The 12,872-nt window shown below is 48.5% G+C and overlaps 1 protein-coding gene across 3 annotated transcripts in view; it reads left to right on the forward strand.

The window, feature by feature from the left end:
- Positions 1-11,283: 11,283 nt before the first annotated feature.
- Positions 11,284-12,872, forward strand: part of PDLIM1 (PDZ and LIM domain 1) — a 40,797-nt gene continuing 39,208 nt past the window's right edge. Inside the window, exon 1 of one of the 3 annotated variants that reach the window (XM_081074198.1) lies at positions 11,284-11,509. Coding sequence is in view for 1 of the 3 variants with exons in the window: in XM_081074197.1 (XP_080930323.1) it covers positions 11,841-11,936 (96 nt within the window). In the remaining 2 variants the exon portion in view is untranslated. Of the gene's footprint in view, positions 11,510-11,717; positions 11,937-12,872 lie in introns of those variants that run through there. The other 2 variants (XM_081074197.1, XM_081074199.1) reach the window with 2 other exon arrangements.

Here is a 12,872-nt window from a genome sequence, read left to right on the forward strand (position 1 = left end):
GTCACCTGCACCTGGTCTTATTTTACTATAATATAAGACTGGGTCTTATATAGTATAATAATATACTATATTATAATATAGTATAATATAATATAAAATACCAGGTCTTATATTAATTTTTGCTCCAAAAGATGCATTAGAGCTGATGGTCCGGCTAGGTCTTATTTTCGGGGAAACAGGGTATGTAGTGTCATAGATCTGCAAAAGCTCAAAGGCCACCAAGAATTTTGTACTCCATGTTTTCTGTATCAGTTTAGAATGACTTCATTAGTAGCCGGTAGCCCAAGTACAGCTAATGTGACATGGGTGTGTCTCATATTTCACAGAAAAGAAGACAGGCCTCTGGGTTAGTATTTCTGATTCCCCTGGCCTTTCTCTCCTGATTTCAAGCTGGCTATTGTGATGGCAACTCCAACCATCATGTCCTCATATAACTGCATTTGCAGGCAGGGAGCAGGGAGCAACATAGGACACAAGTTTTCTCTTTGCACGCTTCCCTCACTAAGGAAGAAAACTCTTTTCCAAAAGCCTCCTGCAGACATCTTCCCATATCTCATTGGCTGGAGCTGGTCACATGGCTACTCCTAGCTATAAAGAAATCCCAGAGAGGTAGACAAGGCAGAAGAGGGTGGGAATGGCTTTGTAACAAGCCAGTAGTGAGTATCACAAGCAAAGCCCTCTCTGGGCACTCTCTTTTTCCTTGGCTTCCATGAGATCTTCCTGCCTTTCCCCTCACTGTTTCTCTTCCAGCTTCTCATCCTCTCCTCACCCCTTCAGTCTGAATGTTCCCCAAGCTTTTCTCTATAATCTGTTGCCTGGGAAATCTCATATGTTTTCCTAACTTTATTGCCCCTTTTTTCTACATATTACTTTAAAAAAAAAAACACAAATAATACAATTATTGAGGTAAAACAGAGAACTTGCATAATTATTACCAGAGTTATATCCTCTTTAAGAGTTCTACATGTATATGTGTGTGTAACTTTTTTATTCGTTTATCATAAACACCTTTCTTGACAATACATATTTACCTCTACATCATTATTTTAACGATCACATGGTATTCCACGGTATAAATGTGCCATGGTATATCTAGCAGCCCCCTACTGTTGACAGGATGTTTCCAATATTTTGCTATTATGGACAATTCAATGATGACCTTTTACATACTCTTAGTACCTTAAATACCTACTTTTTTCCAGAATAAATTCCTAGAAGTAGAATCGCTAGATCAAAGGATATGACGTACTTTAGGCTTTCAGCACATACCTATTGTCATGCAACTGCTGACAAGACCTGTCAGATCTTCCTTGGAACTTACCTTTGGTTTGTGCTCTCCTGTCTCTCAGAACACATCATCCTATGCCCTCCTTCAACTGATACCACTTCCTGAAATCTCTTCTGTGATAAAATGCTTCCTACTCACAAAATGATTGTGGATTTAGAGGTACCCTCATCTTCAGCTTGGGAATCCAGCTATAGATGAATGGGCATAAGTGGTTTTTTTTCTCGTTTGTTTGTTTTTTTAAGTTTCCACAGAATTAAGCATGGCTGCTTATCACAGGGCATTGGGAGTCAAGGCAAGATAGGCTTTGTAAAGGGGGACGTGCCAGAGTAGTTTGTGTGAAACTAGAGGGCACTTCTTGAAAATCATGGCACGGACAGGCCAGGTGAGAAAGGGGAAAGGGGGGCTCCAGGAAGACAGACTAGCGATTTCAAGAAGAGCTGCATGACAGAGAGGAAGTTAAACTTTAATCCAGGGGCTTTGGAGGTTTAACCCAGAGCAGGGTCAGGCCAGAGAGAGAATAAGAGCAACAATAGCATCCCGTTGACCTAGAAACAATGAAGTCCCTTATATGCAGCAACCTTCCCATGACCCTTCAAAGAAGCCCTAGTGCTCCTTTTCAGTTTCAGGAAAAACCTCTCTTCTGTTCCTCCTCCAGCTACTGCTTCATTTCTCTCAATCTCTTTACAGCAAAACACCTCAGAAGAGCTGTCTATATTGGCTGCCTCCAATTTCTCTCCTTTTATTCCCCCCTGAACCCACTCCATTCAGGATTTTGCCCCACACCCTAACAACAGCTTTCTCGTCTGGACCTCCAGTGACTATACCACTAAATCTTGTGGTTGATCTCAGTTCTTAACTCCTGTGACTTTCAGCAGCATTTGACTACCTGTTCACTCCTTCCTCCTCCGAACACTTCTTCCCTTGGCTTTCAGGGCGCCATCCTCTCTGTGCCTCCTCCTATCTCACTGGCTGCTCCTCAGCCGCCATTGATGGTGCCTCCTCGTTTCCCAGCCAACATCTTACAGTTGGTGTTTCCAGGTCCAATCCTTGGCCCTCCCGTTTTCCTCCAGCCTGGTACCCTCTCCACTCTCAGGTCTTTAAAAATCTACTATGTGCTCCTCTCTGGCCTGGGCCTCTCCATGGACACCAGACTCCTATATACAACTGCCAGCTCCATATCTCCACTGAAAAATCTAGTGGGTGTCTGAAACTTAAATATGTCCAGAACCGAATTCCTCAGCATACTCCCGAAGCTGCTTCTCCCACAGGTTCATGGCGATTCCATGCTTGTAGCTGCTGTTCAGGCCAAAACACTTGAGTCTTCCTCGACACCCCTCCCGTACTTCACTTCCTATCCAGCAGCAAATGCTTTAAAATACAGCCAGAGTCCAAGTCCTGCTCACAGGCTCCTCTGCTCCCACCCTGGTCTTAGCCAATAATCATCTCTCGCCTGGATTATGACAACAACCCACTTACTGCTCCCTGCCCTGCTCTTCCATCTGTTTCAACACAGCAAGCGGAGTGTTGAAAACAAAAGGCAGATCATATTAATCCTCTGCGTAAAGCCCTCAGGACTTTCCCTCTACTCCAAGTGGTTCTCCGATGCCTCTCAAGGGGCTGCCCAGTCAGGCTCTCTGTTATTTCTCTGACCTCATCTCCTGCTCCTCCCCTCACTCACTCAGCTCCACTGGTCTCCTTGCCAAGGAATGCACCAGGAGTTCCCATCTTTGAATTTGCTATTTTCTCTGCCTGGAATTTATTATTTCCATTACCCAGACATCTACATGGACTGTTCACTTACCTGGTTCAGGTCTTGACTCAAATCACTTTCCCAGAGAAGTCTTCCCTTATCACTTTTGCTATTGACATTTGCTTTCTTTTTCTCCACAGAACACCATCTATTATACCATATTTTCCTTTTTAAAAAATATTTTATTTGGAAATAAATTCAGATCACAGAAAAGTTCCAAGAATAAGGATGGTACAAAGATTACAATATATCCTTTACCCAAATTCACCATTTGCTTCGTTCATGCTCTTTCTCTCATGAATTTTTCTGAACCATTTGAGAATTAGTTACGTACATGCAACCCTTTATCCCTAAATACTCCAGGGTGCATTTCCTAAAGACAGGGATATTCTAGTTCTCAACAAGCACATTTAGCGTTGATCCAACACTTGAACCTACCATCCATGGCCATTTGTTCCCTCCAGTACAGAAGCGAGTCTTCCATCAAATACACTGTATTTGGATTGTCTGACTCTTTAGTCTCCTTTCATCTGAAACATTTCCACAACTTTCTTTGTCTTTAATGACTTTGCCGTTTTTGAAGAACATAGTCCGTCCCTCACCCCCTTTTATTTAATAGGGGGATGTCTGGTGTTTCCCTGTGATGAGATTCAGGTGATGCTTTCCTGGCTGGAAAGTTCCATAGCAATGCTGTGTCCTTCTCATATTTGAGTCCCACACTATTCTTTTGCCCCTCACTGGTGATGTTACTTTTGATCTCCCAGCAAAGTGGTGTTGGATTTTGCCATGTATTCTTATTTCTTTCCTTTGCGTCTAATATGCAATCTGTAGGAAGTTCTTTAAGACTATACGAACATCCTGCTCCTCACCAAACTTTCGCTCTAGATTCTGCACCCAATGATGATTCCTGCCTGAATTTATCTTTTGGTAGTTGCAAAATGGTGGTGGTCCAATTCTTGCACTCCCTTTACATTTACTAGTTGTCACTCAGAATTCTACTGTAAGCAGGAACCCTCTCGCTTCCTTCCGCCTTCCCTTCCTTCCTTCATCCCTCCATCTATTGACTGTGTGGACTTGTGGATTATTGTTTTTTCCAATAGGCTAGAATTCCTCATTATTTTAATGCTTACATTGTTCCAAGTTTGGCCGATGGGAGCCCCTTTAAGTAGACTTCTGTTTCCTTGTAACATGCACCCACCACTTTTTCACGCACTTTCTTACTTTCTGCATCACCAGCTATTCTGGGTTCATCTTGTTCCTGTCATGCCACGGCCTTAGAATTTCCTGGTAACTTTTATGGCATTTAGAAACCAAGATCAGAGTACCAGGTGTACTCATTGCTCTGTAGTATCTTTGCTTCTAGGCCCTTTTGGCAGGAAAACATATATATGCAAATACACATATACACACACATACTTATTTAAACATACACACACCTACATAAACTTACATACACAAAACATATCATATAATCATATAATTATTTATTTTATTGTTTGTCTATTACACTAAAGTGTAAGTTCCACAAGGGAGGAAATTTTTATCTGTTTTGTTTGCTGTTGGTTATCTAGTGCATCGAACAGTGCGTAGCAAAAGGGAAATGTTCAATGAAGTTGTTGACCATAAGAGAGAAAAAAACAACAGCCTCATTCAGCTAAATGACTTACCAATCCTCACAGCTGACAAATGGCAGACAGAACTCTGTTTACCTTCAAAGACCTAAAATAGGAGATAGCATCTGGCTACGATAACGGACATCTTCATGGTAATTTTCCCACCTGATTTTTTTTCTGACCTCTTTCACCCCCAGACTCTGTAGTTCGTATCCTCTTCCAACACTCTGGGATTTATAACCTCGGGTGGTCAGTGAGTGCTAGTTAAAGGGAGAGGCTACGTGGCTAGGGCTGGGGGTGGGAGAGGACGCCACTCCCACAGCACACAGTGGTGAAGGCTGAGACCTCTCCTCAGCCTAGAATGTGGCCTAATGTTGGGGGGGGGGGAGGCAAGGGGGATAAGCGGCGGTAGGTGGAGTTAGCCTTGTCACTGCTAGCTGGGTTCCTGCTCTGTTCTCACCCAGCAGCAGCCCTGATGCTACTCTAGGAATGACCACATGGAAACAGTGTTAGAGGCAATAGAGAAGACGGACCCAGAGGTGGTGGGTTGGGACCCGGCAGAGAGGAGCCCTGGTGTCATGGAAACTGGCCCTGCCACTCCATCTGTCCCCAAGTGCTATAAATAGTCAGTTTCGGTATCAGGCATGGCCAGACCAGGCCAGCAGCACAGGCAAAGCCTGAGAGGAAATGGATATGGGGTGGGGAGGAGGGCTGTCACAGACAGAGTGTACGGGTGGAATGAGGCTAGAAGAAAGCCTTTGCCTGCCGCATTGCATACCACATCAGATCACTGGTATTCAGAGCCATCCCCCAGAACTGTCCAGCCTGCCTATTATCCAATAATGTCATTCCAGCAGACCATGTCCTGCCCCTCCTTTCACCTTGTTCTGTTTCTGCTGCCTGTATGGCCTTTCTGCCTCCATATTTGCTGATACTTTTAAAGGTGATCTCAAATGCCACCTCCTCCCGGGAGGAAGCCCAAAGAGCCATCCATTAAAGGATTTAGTCTAGTTCAGTTGCTGACACTTAGGTTGCGGGTGTCCCTGCCAGTGGAGCAGGGAGATCTGGCCCTTGGGACCCCCATGAATTATGGACCTGAGGGGTCTTCTGGGATCTTAGGAACATCCGAATAACGTCCTGCCCCCGCCCTCTTCTGTTACAAAGCCCACCAGACCCAACAGCTCTTCCTCTGCTTCTCCAGCCCAGATTTTGCCTTGTTACTTGGTTACCGAGGGATTTTAGGGAAGTCTCTTACCCTCGCTGGTCCTATTGTAGGCTGGGCTCCCTGGTTCCAGAGACAGAGTGTAGTGTGCAGAATGTCCGTTAAGGAGGGCCCTTGGGCTTAGTGCCTGTGGAAGGGAGCAAGGAGGAAGCTGGATTGGACAAAGGGAGAAATTGAGCTGCCGTGTAGTCCTGACAGCCTCGATTCCACAGGGAGCTCTGGAGTCAGAATGACCCCTCAGAGTTGTCCTGACAGGCCAAAATGGCCCATTCTTTGCCCCCACCCACATGAGTCGCTGAAAGCAGGCAGCCTGTGGAGGGGTGCTCCCTTGGGCAGACTGCTTCCTGCAGCACAGGCCGTCCTCAGGGGGCTCAAAACTGACGGCTGTCCACCTCCTAGCAGCTGGGACAAGTCCTTCCGTAACAGGGGATCTGGGCTGTGTACCTGAGCTTCCTCCTGTAATGAGGCTATCGTGACACTTCCTTGGGCTCTTGTCTCAATGAAATGCAACAAGATACGTCAAGTTCCTGGCACACACTCTGACTCACAATCACGGTTTGGGAATGAGGACAATGTTTAGGATCTGGGTATTGAGTTAGGGTCTGTTGGATAACCCTGGCCCCAAGCCTTTCCTCTCTTGAGGAAGGGGCCGAAGGGTGGCTCCAAGTGAGCTCAAGCCTCAAATTTAGACTTTGAAGTTTATCTAGATGAAGTTACATATAAAGCTACTGAAATACAATAACAGAAATGAAATATGTTCACACAAATTTAAAGGAGGCCCCGTTTGCAGATAAATTGTATTTTTATTCATTAATTTATCTAGCGAACAACACTGTTATATTACATTTTGTGTGTACGTGTGTGTTTTTGTCTCAATTTCTCCAATATAAATGTTTAATAGGAACCACTTTATGATCCTGTTTTGGAATTTCTTCTCAATATTCAGGCATGCTTGAGGAAATGGTAGTAGTGGTCCAGGGTTCTTTCTGGCTTTGAAAACTGGTGCCATCTGTTCAGATGGGGGCCACGAGGCAGGTGGGCGATATAACTGCGGCTCTTGGGTTGTCCCTTAAATTCCTTGTCTACTAGGCACTGGGCTGGCCTCGGACCACAAGCTCATCTGTCCACGCCCTTACCAACCCGGAGTGAACTCCAACCAGGTCCGGTGTGCAGGTGTCCTTATCGCCCTACGCTCCACGGAGCATGCTCTGTGCCTACTAGAATCTGAGAGGCACCCAATCCCCACTGGCCACTTCAGGATTTCCTCTGGGCTGAAGCAGGAAGCGGGAGAAAAGCAAAAATTGGGTGCCCACTTCTCTATCCAGGCCCCAGTGCAGCCGAGGCACCTCGCGTTGCGCATCCCGTCGTCAGACTGTCCAGGAACCGCACACGGACGAGCCGCGCGCGCGCGTGGGATCCCAGCAAAGAACTGCACTGCCCCTGGGAGCCGGGCTGGTGGATGAACGCGCGCGACCAGACCCGCGGAATCGGACCTGGTGGCAGGAAAAGATGTTTTCGTTCCCGAATCTTTGAGCTTGGGTTTCGGTTTTCAGAGAAAAGAGAAAACAAGCCGCTCGAGTGCTATTTGACCAGGGCGCCCTCCGCAGTAGCGCGGGTTTGGGGGCGTGGGAGCCGCCGTGCGCCGGCCGGGCGGCCTCCGGACCAGAGCTTCCGGCCGTCTCGGGGCTGGGCAGCGCCGGCCTCAGACCCCAGCCTGGGCGTGGAGTCTGCGAGTCACCCACACGCCCACCTGGGTGGGGGCCCAAAACGCTCAGCCCCAGAGGACGGGCCCTGGCAGCGATCTCCAGGAATGGGAGCTCGGCAGTCACCTGGGCGAGTCCAGGACTTGTGCTGGAGATTAAATAAGACCATGTGTAAGGGTTAGCACAGTTCTCATCTCTGTCCTTAAGAAATGGGACTGTTGTTCCAGGAAGCAAAGTCTCCGCTTCGTGGCTCTGGAGGGTCCTGGCAATGACATCCTGGGTGTGGGCATTGCCAGCTCTGCAGAAGCCAGACTGGGGGAATGTGCCAGCAGACGCCTCCCACCCTGTCCATGTTGTAAAACTGGACTGACAGCTGGAAAGACCCACTGTCCCCTGCCACTCCCACTTCCGGGACCGTTCCTTTGTCTTTTTCCTGTCCTCCTTGCTTCCATTTCTCCAGCATTCTCCTACATTCTCTCCTTCCCCCACTCTACCCCTCTATCCAGATATTTGATGGAGGCTGTTTAGGTCAACAAACTTTTATGGAATGCATTATAATAACAACAAGGCAACTAAAGTTCAGAGAGGTTGTTTAAGGCCTCCACAGGAGTCAAGGGTCTGAGGGAACTGGGGAGTATGGATAAAAAGTAATGGTGTTTAAAATAAGACAGGGTTGCTGGTGTTTCCGGGGTCAGAGCTGTCAATGTGTCTGGGTGTTTTCTGAGTACATGCTGTGTGCCCAGCTCAGAGCTAGCTGTTGGAGATTAGAAACATAGAAGATGCCAGAATGAATGGCACGTAGTCTCCGTTACAGGGCACCGAGACCATTTTATTGATGTTTTTACATCATCATTAGAGGAAATTATTTTTTTAAAAATTCCCCAATTCCATCTCCCAATAGAAAGTTAGCTTCTGTACTTTTTCCTAATTTTTAGCAATAGGAAGACAGTTTTTTATTTTTTAACATAAAACCGACAAATAATAATATTTGCTTTAATAATTTTGTTCCGCTCATTTTTACACTTTCTGAAAACACATTTCCCTGTCTCCTCAGAGCCGTCGTGGCCGTCATTTTCATGCTGCATACTATTCCCTCATATGGCCATACCATATTTAGCTACTTTTCTGTTACTGGTTGATTCCAGTTTTTTGCTATAAAAAAATGAGGCTATAAATATCTTTGTACATATAGCTTTTTTTCTTCTTTTAAATTATGTTCTTGGTATTCGTGCCCAGAAAGGGGATGACTGGGTCAAAGGGTTGACTGTTTTAAAGCTCTTGCTATGTAGATACAGACTACAACTGAGAACATTTAACAACTAAATAAAGCAGCTGAGGACTCACCGCCCTCACAAAGGTACTAGTGCCCTAATCTGTAAAGAATATTGTGTAGAACAAGAACTCTTGGCACCTACGATGTATCAGATCCGTGCTAGCAGGACACAAGGGGATGAATGAGAGGCAGCCGCCCTCCATGGGGGGGCACAGAAGATAAGGCTTTTCAACCCTTTTCTCCTTCTAGGTCACAAAATATTCAAAACTGCTACGCATCTAAGGCCAGACTCGGAATTTGGCGATTCCACAAAATTCTGCAGGGGCTTGAAACACTAACATGTTGTCTGATCAGCAGAATCTTAATCAAAGTGGGTGGATTTGGGGGTTCGATGAAGCAAGTGGCGGGTTCCTGGCTTTAACTCCATTCCTTTTTCTCAGATTCAAGAAAGAATATCAGGATGCCAGGGGACGGGAGGGATGTTTAGATAACCCAAATCCACTCTGATTTCTAAATATAAGCAAAACTTTCCTAAACATAGACATTTGTGCTGAGATACAGACAAGTAAGATGATCCTTTTGTGTGTAAATCTGTGCACAGGGCTCCTGGGTAGGTAGGCCAGCATCACAAGGAGACAGCCCTGCTTTTAACAAACATTAAACGGTTCCCGGGCCCAATTCCAATGTGGGGAGTATCCCCCCACCCCAACAAACAATTCTCAGACACCAACAGGGTGTATGAGAATTCAACTCACTTCTAACACTATCTGTCTACCTGGAGAAAGCATCAGATTCCATAGGCTAAGGGTTCAGTCCTGCAAGACTGTTCCCCCCATCGCACACACATGTCGAACTCATACTTGTGCTTCTGACCAACTGGATACAGACTGGAGGTTTCAAGGACACCCTCCAACTGAGTATGCTGATCACAAGTCCAGGTTGTTACCTGTACTTTAGACCAATTGGCTATAAATCAGAGGTATCCACCCCCTCCCCCCTTGGATTAATTTGCTAGAATGGCTCACAGAACGAAGAGAAACATGTTACTAGATCACTTGTTTTTTGGACACCTCAGGAACAGCCAGGTGGAAGAGATGCACAGGGTAAGATTTGTGAGAAGGCTCCATGCCCTCTCCCTGCCCACCACTCTCCCAGCATCTCTCTGTGTTCAGCAACCCGGAAGCTCTCAGAAGCAAATTCATCGAACTCAAAGAGGAGGGTGGGAACCTGTGAGTTACAGTCAGTCTGTTTTTATGGAGGGTTCATTCCATAGGCATGACTGATTAAATCACTGGCCATTGGCGACTGATTCAATCTCCAGCTCCACTCCCTTTCCAACAGGTGGGGGTGGGGGGTGGGACTGAAAATTCTCAACCTCTAATGACCTGGTTGGTTCCCCTGGCAACCACCCCCCCCTTAGATGCTTTTTAAAGGTCATTTCATTCACATAACAAAAGACACCTTTATCATTCTCAACACTTGGGAAATTCCGAGGTTTTGGGGAGCTGTGAGCCAGGAATCATGAACGAAGACCAAGTATATATGAAAAATATATTTTTGGTCATCTGAGTGACCAAATACATGTTTTTTATAAATCACAATCTCATATACATTAAGCATGTGTTCTGTGTCAAGCACTGCGTTGGGACCTGGTGCCAGGATGAATGAGTGCCAACAAAACTATGAAGAACCTGGGCCCCAGAAAAGGTAAGTGGCCCAAAGAATGGACAATGCATTGCATTCATTAAATACCACGTGCCAGGCACTATTCTAGGCACTGGGATGAAAACTGATAAAAACTCTACCCCCATGGAATTAATGCTTCGAGGTGGGACAAATAATACGTAAAATATTGAGTATGTCAGATGGCAAGAAATGCAGTGGAGAAAAGGATCTCGAGAGATCTTAAGTAGGGAGCTCAGAGAGGATGACATCAGAAGAAAGAGGGCCAAGGGACGTCTAGGAGAAGAGTATTCCGGACAGAGGCCCTGAGGCAGAAGCAAGGAGGCCAGAGGGCGGCGGTGGTGGTGGGGGCATCTGGAAGAGATGAGGTCAGAGGAGTTGGCGTCATTGTGGGTGGTCTTAAAAGCATTTTAAGGATATTGGCTTTACTCAGAGTTAGGAGAGGACCCAGGGGACAGCGTGAGACACGGTCTGGTCTGGCGCGGAGAAAGCACTCAAGGGACGAGGGTGGCAGGGAGGCCAGATGGGAGGCTAGGGACAGGCTGGCATCCCAGGTCTGCTTACTTCAACCCTGTACCCTGGGCCCGCCCGACTTGATGACTGAACTATCGGGAAGGTCAGAACCTACAGCGAAATCCGGCCTGGAGGAAAAGTTTCTCTAGGAAGGGTTTGAAGTCCAATTATAACAACGTGCGATGGTCTCATTAGCATTAGAAAGTTCCTGTCCGGGCTTCCTTAGCAACCGGAGCCCGGGACTGGCAGCTGTGTGGCCTCGGATAAGTCTTCTAACCACAGTTACAACAGCTGTACGATGGAGCCAAAAGCTCCTGACTGCCTCATCGCCTCAAATGAGATCTTTCGAAAGCACCTTTAACACATCCTTGTTTTACAAAAAGCAAATGTGAAGATGGAGCTGCTCTCAGAGGGTTGCGTTTGCACAGCACTTCCAAACTCGTTTTAAAAAGCGCCTAGATCAGGTCTGTCGGAACATGCTTGCCTGTCGCCTAGTGCCCTGGGCGGTGCTGGGGTCCGGGGCGGAGCTGCGGGGAGCTGTCGGGCCGACCTGCAGCTGGGGCCCCCGCGGGCCACGGGGCGGAGAACGCTGCGGGCCGTAGGCGGGGGGGGCGGGCGGGGCTGGCGGCCCGATCCCGGCCTGGGCGGAGCCGCCCCCGCCCCTGCTCCGCCCGCCCCGGGCTCCCCGGCCCGCGGCGCACGCTCGTTCTCCGAGAGCTTCCCGGGGAGCCCAGCGCGTCGCGCCGCGTCCAGTCGCGTCTGTCCCCGCGGGTCAACGCTCGCTGTCGCCTCGCAATGACCACCCAGCAAATAGTGCTCCAGGGCCCGGGACCCTGGGGCTTCCGCCTCGTGGGGGGCAAGGACTTCGAGCAGCCCCTCGCCATTTCCCGGGTAAGAGCCACCTGGGACGCGCGGGGAGCGGGGCGCTCCCAGCCTGGGGAGCGACGTGGCCCGCAGGGGACCTGGGCGGGCTGGGGCCCGGCGAGCGCTGTCGGCGGTTTCGGGAGCTGGGGACGGAGCTGGGACGGCCGGGCGCATTCAGGTGCGCGGGGCGCGCTGGCGTTGGGCGCTTCCCGCGCGTCTCGGGCCGTCGCCCCCGGCGCCCCTTCCCCGCCGCTGCGCTCCGGGCGCACGTTCCGAATCCGCGGAATACGAGCGAGCAGTTGGAGTTCCTTCGCCCCGGAAGCGCGGCCCGGCGAGGGTTTGGAGGTCCCGCAGAGCTCGCACGCCGGGGAATAGTGGTGGTAGCCCCTTCTCGGCCCTCCACAGTCGCAGAGTGGCGGAAAGTCGTTGGGAAGCACCCTGGACGACCTGGAAAGGGAGGGGGAGTGTGGGGGGCGAGTGGGATTAACTTTGAACACACAACCGAAACAACTCGTTTCCCACTCTTTGGAGCTCGGCCATGGCCAGGTCTCATCTCCCTAATTCCTTTTTGGAGAAAAGGTGAAAGTTTGGAAACCATAAAGCCCTAACAGATTCTCTTGGACATACCCCTCTCCCTGCGGGAGGTGGCCATGGCCATGGACATGTTTCTTCTTCTCATTCCCGGATTATCAACGGATCAGCCCTTTCCCCACAGGGATACTTAAGTCAAAGGAATAACTGAAAACTCCTTAGAAGGGCCTCATCTCTGGGAGGGCCCAGGTTCAATCGGACACCACCAGAAACCTCAGGGACCCAGACTCAGTGTTTGGAGGCCCAGGCTTTGGTCATCTGGTCCGGGCCTAAAGGCAAGCTTAGTGTCCCACTCCCCGAGAGTGGCCACATTCAGTGCCTGCACCTAGGAAGTGGCCAATAAATATTTTTTGACTGAATGATATTTCAGTA

This window comes from Rhinolophus hipposideros, assembly GCF_964194185.1.
Source record: "Rhinolophus hipposideros genome assembly, chromosome: 15".
NCBI classification, from domain to species: domain Eukaryota; kingdom Metazoa; phylum Chordata; class Mammalia; order Chiroptera; family Rhinolophidae; genus Rhinolophus; species Rhinolophus hipposideros.